The sequence below is a fragment of the Coffea arabica genome, chromosome 2e (genome assembly GCF_036785885.1).
Source record: "Coffea arabica cultivar ET-39 chromosome 2e, Coffea Arabica ET-39 HiFi, whole genome shotgun sequence".
NCBI classification, from domain to species: domain Eukaryota; kingdom Viridiplantae; phylum Streptophyta; class Magnoliopsida; order Gentianales; family Rubiaceae; genus Coffea; species Coffea arabica.
The window spans coordinates 72,104,446-72,123,021 of NC_092313.1; the positions used below are offsets into that span (position 1 = coordinate 72,104,446).

The following is an 18,576-nucleotide window of genomic DNA, read 5'->3' on the forward strand; positions in this document are numbered from 1 at the left end:
ATAATCGAACCGAACATGAACCTCTTCGTGAACACATATATATAAATATAAATACAATTAATATTATTAAATACATATTATATTTTACTAAAAAAGTACTTATACATAAATTAGCATTATTTATTTTTTATTCTAAACAATGTATTATTTATTAACAATATAATTAGATCATCTTCAAAATCAAATTCGAGAACGAGCCAAATTCGAGCCGTGCTTGACCTTGAATTTGGCTCGTATAGTTTAACAAGTTGAGTTTAAGCTCAATCTTAAATGTTTATACAAATAAACGAATCAAATTCAAACGATATTTGTAATTTGTTAATATTCGAATCGAACTTGAACCCTATTTGTATAATATACGAACAAAGCCTGAACATCAATCATTCAACTCGATTTGCCTCGTTAAAAGCTCTACCACTAGACTACTTCAATCGTATAGCTCCTTCATTCCTATTAAAAAATATATATTTTGATCATAATATGTTAAAGAATTTAAATTTATAGTTAAATATAATATTGTTATTTTTTATGAAAATATTTAATGGTTGAGAAACTTATTTACCAATAAACTATACTTTTTTTTTTCAACAAACACCAATAAACTATACAAATAACTTTTGCCACTTAACGCACAAAATTGTTTTATAAATAACCATTCGTTTAGGTTTTGCCATTAGATATCATGCATTTCCATTAGCTCGGAGGATGCGTATGGAATTTTATGTGGATGGTAACTATATACTTTGCTTAAGCACAGGCTATAGAGATTGTATCTGCACGTTTGTTCATATTCAACTGTTGAAGCAGACAATTGAGCCTAGCTGAAAAGTAAATTGTATCCAACAAATGAAAAAGCAAGTTGCAAGATTACCAGAGTCAGATTTCAACATTTAATCTATAGCCAAGACAGCATGAAAAATTGAAAATCATCTGAACATCGTTACTAACGCAGCAGACCAACAGATTTCAGCACAAAAAGGGAGAATAAGTCCCTTGTACGCAAAAACATAACAAGCAAATTTCTGCAGCTTTTAACCAACTTTGTGATTCTGGTACCACAAACCTAATAGCATTACAAGATTTACAAGACAACTTGATGATAATTCTAGACAAATGTCAACCCGCATTCTGGTGGGGCATGACAATTTCAGTAAACCAACACCAAGGCATATGTAGGCTTTCTTGCATATTACAACTCCAGCCTTGAAGATCTGCATCTTGGTCCTTCTATGAGGGGGGATCAAATTGCTTCAAGAAACTCCCAAAAGCTGCACTCCAAATGGACACCGTACCAAAATGACTTACATTGATCCATGCAGCCAGGCGGTTGTAGAGTGCAAAAACAATCTCTAAAGAGAACATTAATAAGGAACCTATCAAAGCTATATACCAAATAAAGTAATTAAGCGAAATTTCAGCATCGCATCTTTCCAGTCTACAGATGCCAGCATCAAATTGGATTATATACATCCCATCCACTTAAACTGGGTAAACCTAACAGAACTATGCAAACACTGTATTCCTGAATTCCAGCAGAAGACAACAACCAGAGGTGGTCAAATCAAACAAGCAGCTGCAGTCTGCATCTTCTCATGTATTGCCTTGTAGCAACCGAGGCTGCACAGTGGCAACTTTGACTTTGAGTCTCGGTACTTGTATGCATTTGTACAAGAAGGGCCAGCACAGTTTTCACGTGGAGGAGGATAACTGACGGCAAAGAACAAAGGCTGAGTCAGAGACAAAAGAGGGTGAGAATAGCAGAAGTACATATTTGTAGTGCCACGGAGACTCCTGAAGATCTGTTGGCGTGCAATTAAAAGTGCACAGGATTGAAAAAGTGGCATATTACCTACAAGGCTTGGATTCAAGAATTCTTGGGAGGCCTATCTCATCGGGGAACGTCACAGTAGTCCCGGACGGGCCAATCACCCATCTAACTGCATTTGATGCAAGAACGTTGTTTGCAGCCCTCTCCTGCATCACATCAGAGACCTATAATTTAGAATGAATCCAAAAAGACACATAGATAGCTTCTTCACGTGGATCATTTGCGTTGTCACCTGAGCCAGCTCATCTTGTCGCTTCTTCATTTTATCCTCTTGCTTCTTCCTACTGGAATCTTGGCCTAGGATTTTTCTGATCGCCTCAGCCTGTAAAAGCATCAACCCTTGAAGTCATATCTTTTACAATACATAACGTAATTTGACTGGAATATCAACCTAAATAACTGGCATAAAAGTCTGTTGTAGGAAGCACAACCTCAGCCTCCCGAGCAGCCTTCTCCACTTGCATCCTACGTCTTTGAGCAGCCTCAGCTTTCTTCAGTTGTTGCTCCACCTCCGACAGTTTCTCCTTTTGCTCTGTCACTCAACCCAACATAAGTTATATTGTAAACATTCAATTAGAAAAGTTACAGATGCATTTGAACCAGGACAGAGTTCTACAACAGGAATGCTCACTTTTAGGTGGGGCAGGAGGTAATCCATTTGGGAACTCAATCAAACTTGCACCAGAAGGGGAAGAAGTGGATCTTGCACTTTTGAGTGCTCGTTGGCGGGTAGTGATAGCCATTTCCCTCTTAAAATCCCCTGACTCATCAATTAACTCGTTGCTGTGCTTTCTCTTTGGTTCAGGCTCATCATCAGAGAATGAGTCTTCATCTTCAAAATAGTCTGCATCTTCAGATGCTTTAACTGATCTGGACTTCCTACGCTCCTTGCCTAATGAAGAGCTGTTATGATATCTCAAATCTACATCATTACTGTAGATATCACCATAAGATAACCTAGATGCATTCTGTTGCTTCTTGCTCCCTACTTCATCTACATCTTCAAACTCTGTGCCGTGACTTGAACTAAGTCTCAGACGTCTGACCTTTTCAAGGTATCGAATCTCGTCATCACTATTATCTTCTCCATCATCAAAAACTTCACCTAATGAACGTTTCTTAGGAACTCGTTTGCTCTTACGAGAGGACTCAAGAGCACCAGATTGCCTAGTAGAGACACTTTGTCCAGGCATCTTTCCCAGTGAAATAACATGTTTCTTAACAGTAAAACCACTCTTAGAAAAATCCTTCCATGGAATGCCCTGCAATCCACTTCCTTTGTCCTTAGAAGTGCAGCGACCTGTGTTTTCATTATCCTGGAAAATGTAGGAAGAAGAAGCCCCTGTTAAGCTCTAATTCAACGCATCTTTCACAAATTAGAGCTAGAAAAATATGGCCCAAGGAGGGGGGGGGGGGGGAAGGCATGGTTTGTATTGAGCCGGGAATGAACTGGTAAAGACCAAACCGCTGTGATGGTTGGACAAAATAAGGGTCTTTTATCAACTTAGCTATCTGTTAACTCACTTGGAAAAATAACATGCTATTATGCTAAACTTTTTTGGTCAATGATCCTGAATAAGGGATCATCTTTGATCCAGAGCCCAGAAGAAGAGAACAAACCTACTATAGATATCAAAAGGATTAGAAGTTTCAAATAGAACAAGCTCGGACTTTGGTAGCCTTACTTAGTGCAAACATTAAAGCACAGAGTTACCTGCGCAATCAGCTTAGGGTGCACAGGTGGGCCATCAGAAGAGAGAGAAGACTTGGTTGATGAAGACCCAGCAAATGATGAAGCCTCAGAAACGGTTTTAGTATGTAGTGTATGAGTAACACCACCAACCTTAAGCTTCACTTTCTTAAGTTTACTGATGCCTGCATCATTTGATTCTCCCAATCGTCCAACTTCATTACTCATTTTAGAGACAGTTTCGGCGTCACCAAGATTATCATACGATGCTCTGGAAACGCTTTGGTTTGTACTTTCTTTTCCCCCCGTAGCAGCAGCATGACTGAGATTTTCCTCACTTGATGGTTTGCTCATACTGTCTGATACAGGCGTTGATGACAGGGAAGAATTATCCCGGTAATCCAAACAAGATTGAGAATCATCTACTCTTCGGCGAGGCCGAATGCTCCTCTTTTTCCTTGCATTTCTGCCCGTATCATCAAATACAAAACTTCCAACGTTTTCCATAGTGGCACAGTCCACTTACTTCCAAGCCTCTGCTGCTGCAATTCATCAAGTAAGACATTGTCAAAGTCACGAAAATCTGTTATAGTGCAAGAAAAGGAGATCAAAGAAGAATTAAGCAGATCTCATTTCTAACATTCTCAATCTGCTTTAAAGTTGCCAAAAGGACACGACTACGAGATTAATATCTACACTAATGCAATTTCTGAGTAGAAACAAACAACCTTGTAAGCATATTAAATAATACTATGATAAGCTTTGTCCCGACTTACGCTAGTTGGTTAAAGTACTTCTTTTTTCCTCATAAAATATGCTACCAACTATCGTACGTCCTCCAACAGAGGTCGAGCTTCTTGACTAATATCAAAAGAAACCGTGAACTTTATGATGTAATCTTTGAAAAGCAAACAAGAAAACATAAAAGCGAATCTCACTGAAGTCCAGGAACAGGTAACATGGTATAATTGATTTTTAAAGAAACCCCACATAAAAACACTAGCTTGACATCAAGAAACTGGAAAAAGAAAAACGTATAAAAATGGGAAGAAAATTACAAGTTTCCTTCTGGAACTCAAGAGACAACATATGATAAGCATAAAAAAGCAGAAGATGAAAATATTATTACCTTGAGTTATTTTCTTCCACAGAACCCTCAAAATATGAGGTTGGAGAGGAGCTGAAAAGGGCAGAAATTTTGTGAAGGAAATTCAAGAATTACAGGAGCCCAGTTGGAAAACAGTGACAAAGTTGGGAACTTTGGGGGAGTTGGGGCGAGGAGGAGGAGGAGGAGGGGGAGGAGAGGAGGCCATCAATGAACCTGCTGGCCTGCTCCATCAACTTTCAACCATGGTTCCTCCCGAGTCCTTAGCCCCTCGTCCCTTACGGCCTATTGGGCCTATTCCGCAAGCTTCAAGTTTGTCTATATTTTTCCATAGCTGCATTTCTTTTTTTCCAACAAACGTTAATCCATAGCTGCTTTTCATTCCCTCCATTTTTGGTCCACAGGAGGGAAAAATCTTCTCTCTTTTTTTTTTTTTTTTGATAAGGGATCAATTTTTAACTTGTACTTTATGCATAATAAATTCACAACCACAAGCTTGTAAGTTAGTAGTATTTGTTTCCTTTAAATTTTCTATGAAACCACCCCGTTTAGTACTTGTGGTTTTATTTCCACCTAAATGAAATATTTGGAAAGTTGTGTCAAGTATTTGGTCTAGATTTTCCTAGTTACAGAGGATTTAGCTATTTAAGTGAAATTAAAAAAAAGTTGGTCATACTTTAAAACACAAATGACATATTATTTATGTTATATTTTGAATTTATATATATAAACATTCAAAGAAAGAATGATAAATTGATTTGGGAGCAGAGAGTACTTTTGCCTATTATAAACCTAATTTTTCTGTTCATAATATTCATAAAAATATATTATTTTTTGGAAAAAATATTCATTTTCATATTTTCAATCTTTTTTTACCTCAAATATATCATATCTTACAAAAAGTGTTATAATAATTTTTCTCCAAAAATTCTCTGAAAAATGCAATCCAAACAAGATCTAATTTTCTGTTTTAGCTAATATTTCAATTCTTCTACGGTCAACATGTCAAAGAAATAAGAGTTTTTCTTTTTTTTTTTGGGTTTGGATGTCTCGTAAACATGTTTAAACCTCCATACTTTATTACTTCATCTTATTTCAATAACAAAAGACACTCACGACTTTTTCTTTAGAAAAAAAACTAAAAATTAGAACATCTATGATTTAAAGGAATTATTAACTTTAAAAACTACTTTTACAAGTTGTCATGAATTCTTTCATTGAATCAATTAACATATTTTTTCATGATATTAAAGGTGAGATATTTTCTTGATAATCAATCACTCTATTATTGAAATTACATGCTTTTCATATCAATTTTTTGTTAGAAGCTAACTACAATAAAGTACCTCCCCCTATAAGCGAAAGCTACTTTATTTTACATGTGAGGTTTCTTCTTGGCACCTTGTAACTCATTATTATTTTACTAATTCAATTGATACCACACTCCATTGTAATGGTCAATAAGTCAAATCTAATATATTATCAAAAAAAAAAAAAAGTCAAATCTAATATAATTGGGAATTTCGCCAATTTGGTCCCTAAACATTTTCACTTAAACCAATTTCGTCCTTAATGAAATATTTTAACCAATTTAGTCCTTGAACTAGTTTTTTACTTCCAATGTAGGACTTTTGACTACATTTTACTCCCTTCGCGTGGACCAACAGGGCTATAATTGTCACACTTGCTTAATCTGCTGCAATTATTCGAAAGACACAAATTACAGATCATTACAAAAAGGGGCGAGCATCTGGGTTTGAAGACATTAGGGAATCTTGTTAGTAGCAAATAACTTCTGACTTTTGAAATGGGAATGACGAAATTCCACAATTTATCAGGGGAAGATCTAGTACAATAAGAGCACTAGCAAGAATCAGTTGAAATCATTCTCAACACACCTCATTCCCCAATGAGAACAAGACTATGATCAAAACCTGAAACAGCTTCCATAACTTCACAACCTTCCAGATCTTCAACTACCATAGGTTCTGGTTCATCAGCCGAGCTGCCCAAGCCAAGTCTACCATTTCTACCACAGCCCCAAGTCCAAAGTTCTTTCCTAGCTGTGATAGCCATTGAATGAGCCCGTCCCCCCGATACTGTAATAGGTGTCTCACTAGAAAGTGCTTCAACCACCAGCGGGATATTTGCTGGACCATTTCTCCCAAGTTGAGAATTGTGGTTCCATCCCCATGAAACAACGATTGGTGAATCTTCAGTAACGTCTGATGCGTGATTCTGACAGACTGCAAAAGAATGCCCCATACCCGATGCTATAGAAAGAGGACGGAACTTTATGTCAACTGGATGCATCCCTGAATCTTGGTTTACTCTACCCAACTGGCCATACACATTGCTCCCACTACTTAAAAGAGTTCCATCCCCTGCAAAAGCATGTTACATGATCAATATATATCAGCATCAGATATTCTTATTATTATTATTATTCTTTTGTAGGTAGCATCAAATATTCACCAATGTACAAATAATTTGTATGACTTACCACAAAGAACCAGGGAATGGTCAAGCCCACATGACACATCTACAACTTCAACATCACGTAGTTCTTCAATTAAACTGGGTTCCCAAATGATTGGCATGTCCTTTTCTTTCTCAATACCTTCCAAGACCAAAAAGATGGAGCCAAAGATAATTCTTTTAAGGACTTGCACTTAGATGAAGGAGATCAGATTCCAGTCCATGAGGAATCTGATTCACTCGCCTCAGATGAGTTGAATAGTTGCCAGTCCTCCTCGGATGAAGACAGCAGATTTCCTTATGACTTCAAACCCAGATGCTCGCCCCTTTTTGTAATAATCTGTAATCTGTGTCTTTCGAATAATTGCAGCAGATTAAGCAAGTGTGACAATTATACCCCTGTTGGTCCACGCGAAGGAAGTAAAATGTAGTCAAAAGTCCTACATTGGAAGTAAAAAACTAGTTCAAGGACTAAATTGGTTAAAATATTTCATTAAGGATGAAATTGGTTTAAGTGAAAATGTTTAGGGACCAAATTGGCGAAATTCCCAATATAATTTGTATGGCTTACCGACCTCGTTATCTACCTAATAGCTTAAAAACCTAACATCCTAACATTCTTTAGAGTAACCTTTTTCCACGTACAGCCTAAAGCTTAACACCACGTAGATTTTTTGTTTGTTGTATTAGAAACTTAATAAATAAAGCCATACTAAAATTCATTTATTAATGACCCAAAATCGACTTCTATGCAAGAAATCCAACATGGGGTATATGTTCGAATATCAGCTCTTCATGGCTTGTAAGTAACATGATATGAATCCCGTCGTTCAAACGAAACTCACGAATAACAAATCCGGATCTTTAGTGACTGACACAAGTTTAATAGTTGAATAATTGCGAACTTTAAGAAGGTAACTAGAGCCACAATCAAAAATGATTACTTGATTGATAAGTCGGAACGAACGCTCAAGAGAATTCCGAAGCATTGAAGGATGCTCGCAAGAGCTTCAGGGGAGCTTCACGCTCGTGCATAATAATTTTTCTGGAATATTTCGCGTGTTTCATTCAAAAGAAAAGCTGTTTGGATTGTAAGTTATTTGGGATTATTTGGGATATTTTTACTGTAGCACTTTTTGTGATGTGATGTATGTGAGATAAAAAGATATTGGGAAGATAAAAAGGTGTATTGGAAATTGTAAAGATGATGTAAGCAAATAAAATTGGGGAAATATGAAGCAATCCAAACAAACGTTTAATGCTAGTCCGTCTATTGCCTAATAATTAACTAAAATAACGACTAAATATAACTAAATCATAAGCTGGAAAATTCGGCTTTCATTTCTCTTGTTTATTCGTGACTTGAACTAGGTTAACTAAAGATGAACTCCCTTCATTAATCTCTATGATCATGCTCGGCATTCCAATCGAGTCTTGAACAGCTCGAACTATCGCTTGGACGACTCTTGAAGTTTCTTGGCACGAGCGTGCGTCATTGGATCCACTGGAATGTTCATGGAATCGACTTGAGCACGTTGAGCATCTTGGACAGCTTGCGCGGCTTCATCATAACCCATTTTTGCTTTGTATAAATTTTGCATGAAGCAATAAACAAAATGAGATGCAATTAACGAAAAATGGTGCCAAGCTCAATACACTTTATTGTTATTATTATTATTTTCTTTTTGTGTTAGTTTTTTGGACTAACATTCATGTAAACATACCTACTACCTAGCAGATTGCCATATTGACACGAAACAAAGGATTCCTTTCTAGAAAAGAAGAAGAAAAGCATTGGCATAAGAAACAAAATCCTGTGGTTTGGTATAGTTGCAGACTGTAAAACGGTTTTAGCCTGTGGTTTAAATCACGGATATAGTTGCAGAGCATAAAATGAATTAGTTGCATACCATAAAACGATATTATACCTGAAAGGGTTCGACTCGACTCGAACATGATTAGTAAAAGAATGTGGAATCCTGTTGTTTAGAAGAAAAAAAACATAAAATCTATCAAATATATGATCGTCACAAGTATCATTTTTGGGCATTCCTGATTTTAGGCATTGTTTGATAATCCAATTTAGCACTTAAATTTAAAAAATTTAGCAAAAAATTGAATATTTGAATTAATTAAATGGCAATGAATTTTTAACCAAAACTTGCTTCAAAAATTTAAATTTATCACTTATTGTGATATATACTCAAGTGTATTAAATTTAATACTTAACAATTCAATAATTTAATGGATTCAAATTTCAGATTTCAGATTCATGCCTTGTTTGATAACCCAAATCAGTATTTAAACTTAATGGATTTCGATTTTAACATGTTCAGGCGTGTTTGACAACAAAAAATTGAACATCCGAATTAATTAAGTGGCACTAAATTTTTTAGACAAAACATGCGCATAAAAATAGGTGATAAACTATCCACTTATCAGGTAATGTGATATACACTAAAATGTATCAGATTTAGTATTTTACAATTCAATAACTTAATGGATTTATATTTCAGTGACACTGAATTTTTTAGGTAAAACATGCTGCTAAAAATAAGTGATAAATTATTTACTTATCAGTTAATGTGATATACACTTAAAGGTATGAGATTTAATATTTAACAATTCAATAACTTAATGGATTCATATTTCAAATTTCAAATTTTAAATTATAGTTTTCAGATTTCAATTTTATTAAATGAACTGTCACACTTCAATTTTTAAATTTCAATTTTATCCGACGCATCTTACTTTAGCTTCATATTCACCTGCCATGTTGTATTTATCGTGTTTTAGGCTTAGAAACACTGCACCAAGAAATAGAACAAGAAGAAATAAAGAAAATTATGCTAGTACTCACAAAAAATGTACATGCCATTCCGTTCTTGACTCAACCCTCGTGCTATTTTGTATTTGTCTTGGTTTAGGCTTAGAAAAACTGCACCCAGGAATAGAACAACAAGAAATAAGGAAAAATTATGCTAGTACTCACAAAAAAAATGTACATACCATTCCGTTCTTGACTCAACCCTCGTGCTATTTTGTATTTGTCTTGGTTAGGCTTAGGAAAACTGCACCGAGAAATAGAACAAGAAGAAATAAAGAAAAATTATGCTAGTACTCACAAAAAGATGTACATACCATTCCGTTCTTGACTCAAGCCTCAACCCCAATTCCCAAATCCTCAAAATCCCACCTCAGAAATCCCAATAATTTGCATCACTCTTGCAAAGTTTGTCTTTTTTGACGTGGGTTTGTCTTATTTATTTTTCTTGGCAGCAATTTTTTTTTTCGTTTGAATAATTGATGAGACATGGAAAATCCAAAAGAATTGAGGTCTGATGCTGATTTCAGCTTCGAGTTTTTCCCATTTGAAATGATAATTGAGATTCTCTCAAGATTGCCAGTCAAAGTCCTTGGCAGATTCACCACAGTCTCCAAATTATGGTACTCTCTCATCACAAGTTATATGTTCATTAATAAGCATCTCAAGGATTACTCCATCTCGCTGTCTAATAAGTCTTACAGCAGCGGCGACAGCAGCAGCAGCTCGGCTACCCCTTTTAGCTCTGTCTTGCTAATTCCTATTGTACTAAAGGAATTAGAGAGACATTCTTATTCTATGTTTTTTGATAGCACTTTTGATGATAATGGAAGTTTTGAAATTCCGATGTTGTATCATTGGCTTGAGATTTTGTACGTTGGGAATTCTTGCAATGGAATAATCTGTTTCACTGATCAGAAGGCATTTTTCGGTAGGAAAGTGTATTTGTACAATCCTGTAATTAGGAGAATGAAGCTTATATCCCATAATTGCTTTGCTGATATGATGTTTGATCGTAACAAAGTGTTTTGCAAACTGGGATTTGGGTTTTGTGAGTGTACTAATGACTATAAGGTTGTGCGGATCCATTATGTTAAGGACGAGGAGTCAAAAATGTTGGGGAATGTAGCACCTGAGGTGGAGGTTTATAGTTTGAATGCTGATAATTGGAGAAGGATTAAGGCAAATGTCGAGTGTATTGTCAATTATAGGTCGGTTTCTTGCAATGGATCTATTCATTGGTTGGCTCGAAAGAAGAATGGACGGATTTTTGATGCTATCATGTCCTTTGATATTGCTCATGAGTTGTTTTGTGAGACCGATTTGCCTGTTCAGTGCCACTCATTGAAGGATGGGACTTTATTGGTCTTCAAGGGGTTGCTTGCTATTTTCAAGGATGGCATTAGCATTAGAGAGTACGAAGGCTATAAATGCTACGAGTTATGGGTGATGAGGGAGTATAAGGTTGCCAAATCCTGGACTAAACTATTTGTTTTGGAGACAAAACGATCTGTTGTGAAGGCATTTGGATTTACAAAGAGTGGACAACTTGTGATGCAGATGCACGGTGATAGGTTAGCATCTTGGGAGCCTGAAGGAAACTGTCTGAAACATCTAGAGATTGATGGATTTCTACATCATGTGGATGCTTCTTTTGTGGAGAGTCTTGTTTTATATGAAGGTGGATGTTTTGCTTCAGCAGAAACAAAGTAAGATCTTAAGAACTTTTAGCTCATTTATCATTTGCTATCTCAGTTAAAGATCTGTAGCTTGTTGCTAGAGTGCTGGATGTTTTTCCTGTTTTCAGGATAAAGTGTTTTAGCATGCGTTGATCAATTATCTCTGTGCTAGGATGCATTAATGGTGCTAGAATGCGTTGCAGCTATAGATGCATCAGTCATATAATAAATAAAGCTTCTGCAATCCACCATAATCTCTTTCTGAGTTCTATACATCACTACCATGTTGGAATTATTTATGGAGTATCATTGCCTACACAATACGTTCCCCTAAACCATTAGACTAATTTGGTGTTCACCAATGTTATTTGTTCTGTTATCAATGCCATTAAAGGGGAAGAAGTGTTCAAATGCTGTCAGAGATAGGCTGCTGGTTAGTAGTATTTATTGTTATCCGGTCATGAAATACATGAGTAGTCTAGAAAAACATGGATCAATTGTATGACATATGCTGGAATTTATGGATTTCAGTATCTGAACGAAAAACTACCTTGCAGTTCATGCAATCGCATGGATGTCATTCTTTACATAGCCTTCTTGCCTTTCCAGCAACTAGCCATATGCAGTTTATAGGGTACTTTCTCATCTTGATAGCTGATTGAGGATCTCTTGGCAGTCAAGGTGAACAAGATTACTTTGTTAAGACCAGGATTTGGGTTTACTAACTGAAGAGATTGAAACTGGTAGATGAATGCATTGGATAGTGTCCTTCTATAGGATATTAAAGGAGAAGTAGGAATAAGAAAATTGAGAAGAGAGTACCTTACCCTTGCAAGAGATGAGAAAAATACACACAATAGCAAATCGTACAGTTTGGCTCTGATAACAGAATTTAATTATGTATATTTTGGATTCAAGTGCCTAAGAAACTAGTCCCTATTATATCAATTGTTTCTGGGATTAATCTAGAATTTCCGTGCCTTGAACAAAGTTTTACTTCAAATACTGTTTGACTCATCAGTGTCATCTATTTCTTCCTCAAACTGGAAATAGGTTTTAAGTGAGTAGGTATCCTAACCGTCTCCCATTCTTCCTGGAAATTGGTTTCTATCTCCCAAGAATATTAAGAACCTGTTCAATTGCATTTGTTCTGTCTTTGATAGATAGGGTAAACTTGCAATCCAGAAGACAAATGCAGAAATTTAACTGGTATGCAGTTGAAAAGCTTCTAGGGAAGGAGCAGAAACATTAATGGTATAGTCAAGATTAATGGCATTGTTTATTGCTTATTGCCTATTTCAAGCTTGATTAATATAATAGGTTGACTTACTAAGGAATTGGCTCTCAGTTAATGCTAATTTTGAATTGGTATTAGGCTTCATATGTACGAAGTTGAATTTAGGTGAAATAATGTTTATACATTAAAAGTAGGAGATTTGGTTTTATGGAAAAGTTTCTTTTGAGAATTTATCAAAGAGGAGATTAATGTAGCACAAAAAAACTATAGATAACTATGAGGAGAATCAATAGATATTTTGCAGATGAGGAGAATCAATAGATATATTGCAGCACCTGTAGAATAAAGTCTTGCTTAGTATCTAAGTTGAGAACATACTTGGTACTCATCAACCTTCTTGCTTTGCCATCTGAATATCAAATACTCTTATTTGGTCCTGCTTTGGTGTTTCTGCCTCTGAATAAGATGTCTAGAATCAGTTCACCACATGAATTTAGTATGCAGCTGCTTTTGCTGTCCAAATAAGTTTTCAGAAATGAAATAGAATTTTTGTTTTTGAGAAGAAGAGCGATCAGCATTGGTGATTTAACTGTTGTGATTTTTGACTGGACTGTTTGTTGAGAGTTGAGTACACGTTGATGCATCAATTACCAACATGCAGATGCTATACTCCATGAATTCTGGTCCTTCAATGGGGATATTTCTTGACTCTGTTTGTGTCTGACTTTGGTTAAAAACGTGGGATACATCAAATATTTAACTTGGCCCATTTGGTAATGTTCATGTTTTTTTGTTTTTGTTCTTTTCTAAGAACAGAACAAAATACTTATTCTGTTTTTATTTATTTATTTATTTTTTGCAAAAACTGAACATAAACACGTTTGGTTTACAAAATTGTTTAAAAAATGAAAAAAATCAAACATGTTTGGTTAGAGATGTTTCAGATGAAATTTTGATGCCTGGCTGCCAAAGTCAAGTAGGATTTATCTAATACTTTGGCAAAATGGATCCCTCTGAAGAGTTTATCACACTCTACAAGACTTTAAACAACTTTCATGGTTCCATCCTAAATTTCCATCAAAAAAGAAAACACTAAATGTGTGAGAGATAGAGAGAGTAAACAAGTGTTAAAAACAGAGACAAAATTTCAACTTTAACGCAATGCAGTGGAAGAACTTCTTGGAATCAGCATCAAATCTGAAAGCCTCATAAGATATCTTATATCCAGAATATGATTTAACATGTTATTTTGCAATCAAATGATAACCTTTACCAAATCCTGCAATAACACATGCATATGACGGACATGCTAATATAATCACCGAATTTGTTAAACATGTATAACATTAATTAATAACTAAATATTAAATAATCAGAATATTTCCACCAAAGTATTAAGGCTATTTTCTTTATCTTTCTGTCTTGTATTTTTTCTGTTTACATACAATACTTAGAAGAGCTGGAGGGTGGGGGCAAATCACCAAGAACAATTGCTGGAAAAACACAAAGATAGAGCAACTAGAAACAATGTTAATTGTACTTAAACCAGAACAATAAGCTTGGGGTACATTTTCAGGTTTAACTTGGCTTCTTGCTTATGCCCGGATCCCACTCTCTTCAGCTATGATTTAAATGCATCGTGTTAATAAATAATCAAACAAAAATACCAACAATAGAAGATGGAAAATCTTACTTGAAATTCCCTGTTTCCTGTCGAAATAATTAACTCTACAACACCCACAGAATATTTTTGGGTTGTAAAAATCTATTGGTTTGCAAACAAGAAAAAAAAAATTAAAAGGGCAAGTTTAGGTAGAGTTAAAGGGACAAACATTTATGAGGAAAGAAGAAATCAGAAGGGATCATTCTAGGGCTTTAATTCTGGAGAAAAAAGAAAAGAAACCAGAAGCAGATGACAAAGAGATCCATGATCTAAAGTGGGGAGGGCCGCGGGAAGGGTGCAGAGGAAGAGTAGGAGGAGAGGAGATCACCAATTTTAGAATTTAGGGAGGGAGAAAGGAGTGAGGGTTTGAGAAAGTTACCTTGAACAGCTGAACTGAAGTCTCAGAGCAGGAGATACAGAGTGCGACAATGAAAAATTGCTATAAGGAGAAATAAAAGGGCTCGTGTCCTAAATGTTGCTTGTCGAACAACTAGAAACATCTTTTTTGGTGTATCTAAAACAGGGCCCCTCTTTTGAACCATTTCATATTTGGCAAAAACAGAAACAACCGTAACAAAAATTGTTTTTTGTTTTCGTCTGTTGAATTCTCTGAACAAAAACAAAAAAACACCAAACAAAAACATTACCAAACGGCCCCTTCTGAAAGTAAATCTTCGTCGTGTTGGAGAATTTTGATAAGACAATTGTCAGAAAGAAGTTATTTTTGTTGGTGCAAAAGTTAAAGTATATTCTGTTAGTAAATTCAGAAGCAATCAAAAGACAGCTGCATTTTTAAGAGTTTTTAGAAAAATGCTATTGTATAACTTTCTTGAAGAGTAGAGCATGATATATAGGTTGTTGGAGAGGGTGGTGGGAAAAATTTTGCAAGAAAATTTTTGAGAAACTGCTTTCCAACTGAACAACTTCTGGGACTTTCATATGCTCACTGAATTGAATAGTAATCTGTTTGCTTGTGGTAACTGCTAACTGTTGTTATTGGGTGATCCAGAGTAGTGAGAATCATTAGCTGCTTAGTCTTATTTGCGGCATTTCTTACATTTGGCTGCTTTAGAATGTATTAATCACTATTCCAGGTCTAGGCTTTAAAGATCTTCTTTTCAAACAAGTTAGAATCTGGGGGTAGAAGCTCTGGGAGAGCATTTTGTAAACCCTCTAATATTCCGGTATCACCAACATTAGACATGAGAGGAAAGAAGGAAGCTTCGGGAGAGCTTCTAATTACTCGATTCTACCCGAGGCAGGGAAAGATGATTTGGGAAAGCATCTGACCTGACTTGGCAGTGAGACCGTCGGCTTCCCCTCCTCTCCTTTGCCTCTTCGGCTTCGGCTTGGAGTGCAGATAATAACCAGCTAGCTTACTGTACCTAAGGGGGGGAAAGGATGAACAATTTGGATCCATGTTACCAGCCTGGCAGGCTTCTAAAGCACTGCCAGTAGCCAAAATATACACATTAACGAACCCCATCTTGCAACAAATAAGAAAACTACCTTCAAAGTTGTCCTTCATTTTCTTTTTTAGCTATGAAATCTAGTGTTTCTATACCAGCCTGGTAGGCTTCTAAAGCACTGCCAGTAACCAAAATATACACATTTAACGAACCCCATCTTGCAAAAAATAAGAAAACTACCTTCAAAGTTGTCCTCATTTTCTATTTTAGCTATGAAATCCAGCGTTTCTACATTCTGAGAAGATTTTCTTTTCCTGGGCAACAAATTTTAAGTCTCATTGCATTTTAATTTGGCTGGTTTTCTTGGTTGTCTGTTCTTTTTTTTTTTTTTTTTTAACTTAATGGTCCATGATCTCTGGAATGATTTGTTTTAGTTAGAAAATCAGAAGATTATATTGACTGTTAATTAGATGAGAGTTTCTTTAAAACTAACTTGATGACATCCATGGAAACAACTTTTCAATCCTTCAAAGGTTTCAAGTTCCATGACAATTACTGGAGATGACAAATTACTAGATTAGCTTGCACAGGTGTAAAATTTCCGCTTTTTCTATTGTTTTACATCCTTCAGAGAAATTATTGAGTGTTGTAACTTTCCATTTACTGCAAATACGAGCGATTGATATATTAAACACAGCTGATAACGGAATTTGATGATTGTCAGAGTAGAGTGGTAAGTTGACAGATTGTTTAGTTTCCTGTCAGTATTTCATGAAAGATTTTAATTTGTTTGATGTTGTCATTTGTTTAGGTTGAACTTTATGACTGGCAAATTGGCTTTCCAATTTAGTGTTCCAGTGATGTGTAGTTTCATCACCATTAACTAGAGAAAGGGAAAAAAAAAACAGTTAATCAATTTTTTCCTCATTCTTTACCTGTCTGGAGGTTCATTTAATTTTTTAATGCTTCAACAGATTTTGTCCTGTTTTGGTACATGGTATTGGTGAAAGTTGCACTTAAGAAGATAAAGGCTGTATGATTGTCTTATATTCTCTTCCACAAAGTTGCAAGTTGAACTATTATCTTATAGACAAAATAGAACTTTAGCAAAAAGATCTCTTACTGATTTTTTGTGTCATAGTTGATATTCTTGGTTCTTCATACTAATGCTGATACTTTAATGGCCAGCACAATAGTAGCAGAAACTAGCCAAAGTATGAGGATCATGGATTCTCGGGAATTGCTCTCAAGCATGGATACTCTTAAAGTTCCAATTCATGGTGACGAAGTAGCGGTGAGGGTAGCAGCTGATGTTGCTTCGCTGGAATGTGGTATAAGTGAACTTAAAAGTCTGTGTTGGAGACGCCCAGCCTTAGTGTGTATCATGGCTAAGCCACGGGATTCACCTTCTACTGTGCAACTTTGTGTAGAGAATTATTGCTTGCTTATTAAGCAAGATGATCTGGGTTATGTTCCTGAATCACTAAGAGATTTTTTGGCTAATCCAGAAATATGTTTTGTAAATGTTGGTCCTGACAGGTTGTATCTCGGGCCATTCTTCCTGGAAAGAAATGGGATTGAGTTCAGTCATTTAGTTTACAGGGTTCTAAGGAAGCATTATTTTAGCAGATGGGGGTTGAAGCCTCTTGCAGATGAAGTTGGAGTTGTTCTTGAAGAATATCCTGCTAGGTTTGGCCTAGACTGCAGGACTGAAGCTTTCTCTGCTGAGGATGTCAAGTGGGCCATTTATCATGTCTATGCATCTTTTAGGATCAGTAGTAAACTCTTTGGTTCACTTTAAACTTCCTTTTTCTTTTATTTTAGTAAGCTATTTCTTCTTTTACAATTTTCGTAATTTTTCAAACAGTTGTAAAACTGTTAAACCTACCATTTTTCTTCCCTCCCTCTCTGTTTGTTTCGACCGCAATGTATCATGTATTTGTAACGGTTCACAACATGGCATCCGCTTGGACGACTTGAACCTCCCTTCTCCATAGTGGTGGTGCATGTTTACTTATTTGTTGCTAAATAGTCTGTACTTCAGGAATGCAGTAGCAGTAACTTTGGTGCCTAGCAAGTCAGTTAGATATTCTAACGTGTTATTGTGTAACACTTATCACAAAGGGCTGACTCTATGTAGCATTTAGCTATGCAGAACATTAAGATCTAGGAATTTGCAACAGGTTTGATCCATTTTCTAGTCCACACTCTGGCACTCCACGACTCAGTTTCCTGGATGTGGTCTATACTTGCTTATGTAAAACGTCCAGAGGGAAAGAGATTTGGTAGAGTAGCCATGACAAATGAATTTCCTTTTGCTATGCAACAAAGATCTTTTGAGTTTTCTAGGTAGCTAAGAGGTACAAGCCACGCAGAAGTTTGCAGAACCTCAGTTTCCAGGATGCATGACAAAGATGAAAGATGAAATCACCACCCCCTTCTGTTAAGTGGAATGCTGTTTGAGCTTAACCTGAATACTTGGCCACAACTTTAGTTCTGGACTGTAAGTACAATCTCCCATAAGCATGCTTTTTCGAGTTTTTATTATCTCTACAAAGTGCAGAACAGCTATGTATTGAATTGGCTTTCATCATCTCTAATTACATTAGTGAAAGGGCCAAAAAAACATAGAAAGAAATGTTCTGAGGATTCCACAATAGAGT

At 35.9% G+C, this 18,576-nt stretch overlaps 3 protein-coding genes and 1 long non-coding RNA gene across 7 annotated transcripts; 1 reads left to right on the forward strand and 3 right to left on the reverse strand.

The window, feature by feature from the left end:
• Positions 1-1,008: 1,008 nt before the first annotated feature.
• Positions 1,009-4,926, reverse strand: LOC113732966 (uncharacterized). 2 transcript variants are annotated; one of them, XM_027259041.2, is made up of 7 exons: positions 4,648-4,926; positions 3,543-4,060; positions 2,460-3,144; positions 2,260-2,360; positions 2,061-2,150; positions 1,850-1,974; positions 1,009-1,707 (listed from the first exon to the last, which is right to left on the reverse strand). In XM_027259041.2, exons 2-7 carry the CDS (start codon positions 4,023-4,025, stop codon positions 1,557-1,559), a joined length of 1,635 nt encoding a protein of 544 aa, XP_027114842.2. In that variant the 5' UTR covers positions 4,026-4,060; positions 4,648-4,926; the 3' UTR covers positions 1,009-1,556. The 2 variants fall into 2 exon arrangements, with proteins under 2 accessions (XP_027114842.2, XP_027114840.2); XM_027259039.2 differs by having other exon boundaries at positions 1,362-1,727.
• Positions 4,927-6,438: 1,512 nt separating this feature from the next.
• Positions 6,439-7,275, reverse strand: LOC113729649 (uncharacterized). The gene is made up of 2 exons (XM_027253907.2): positions 7,127-7,275; positions 6,439-7,007 (listed from the first exon to the last, which is right to left on the reverse strand). The coding sequence occupies exons 1-2, from the start codon at positions 7,221-7,223 to the stop codon at positions 6,523-6,525; spliced, it is 582 nt and encodes a 193-aa protein (XP_027109708.1). The 5' UTR covers positions 7,224-7,275; the 3' UTR covers positions 6,439-6,522.
• Positions 7,276-8,267: 992 nt separating this feature from the next.
• Positions 8,268-15,907, reverse strand: LOC140037065 (uncharacterized). 3 transcript variants are annotated; one of them, XR_011840958.1, is made up of 5 exons: positions 14,884-15,907; positions 12,155-13,297; positions 9,962-10,039; positions 9,030-9,080; positions 8,268-8,683 (listed from the first exon to the last, which is right to left on the reverse strand). It is a non-coding gene; the product is annotated as an uncharacterized lncRNA (long non-coding RNA). The 3 variants fall into 3 exon arrangements; XR_011840956.1 differs by having other exon boundaries at positions 8,341-8,683; positions 9,962-13,297; positions 14,884-15,589; XR_011840957.1 differs by lacking the exon at positions 9,030-9,080 and having other exon boundaries at positions 8,341-8,683; positions 9,962-13,297; positions 14,884-15,587.
• On the forward strand, positions 10,415-18,106 carry LOC113732967 (F-box/kelch-repeat protein At3g06240). Its single transcript, XM_027259042.2, has 2 exons — positions 10,415-11,634; positions 17,102-18,106. Exons 1-2 carry the CDS (start codon positions 10,415-10,417, stop codon positions 17,712-17,714), a joined length of 1,833 nt encoding a protein of 610 aa, XP_027114843.1. The 3' UTR covers positions 17,715-18,106.
• Positions 18,107-18,576: the final 470 nt, after the last annotated feature.

Excerpts from the sequence above, each read along its gene's own strand:
- LOC113732966 (XM_027259039.2), bottom strand. The coding sequence starts at position 4,025 with ATGGAAAACGTTGGAAGTTTTGTATTTGATGATACGGGCAGAAATGCA. Across the intron at positions 3,145-3,542 it reads ACCCTAAGCTGATTGCGCAG|GATAATGAAAACACAGGTCG; the intron begins GTAACTCTGTGC and ends TACATTTTCCAG. Across the intron at positions 2,151-2,259 it reads AGGCTGCTCGGGAGGCTGAG|GCTGAGGCGATCAGAAAAAT; the intron begins GTTGTGCTTCCT and ends ATGCTTTTACAG.
- LOC113729649 (XM_027253907.2), bottom strand. The coding sequence starts at position 7,223 with ATGCCAATCATTTGGGAACCCAGTTTAATTGAAGAACTACGTGATGTT. Across the intron at positions 7,008-7,126 it reads CCATTCCCTGGTTCTTTGTG|GGGATGGAACTCTTTTAAGT; the intron begins GTAAGTCATACA and ends ATGCTTTTGCAG.
- LOC113732967 (XM_027259042.2), top strand. The coding sequence starts at position 10,415 with ATGGAAAATCCAAAAGAATTGAGGTCTGATGCTGATTTCAGCTTCGAG. Across the intron at positions 11,635-17,101 it reads TTTGCTTCAGCAGAAACAAA|CACAATAGTAGCAGAAACTA; the intron begins GTAAGATCTTAA and ends TTTAATGGCCAG.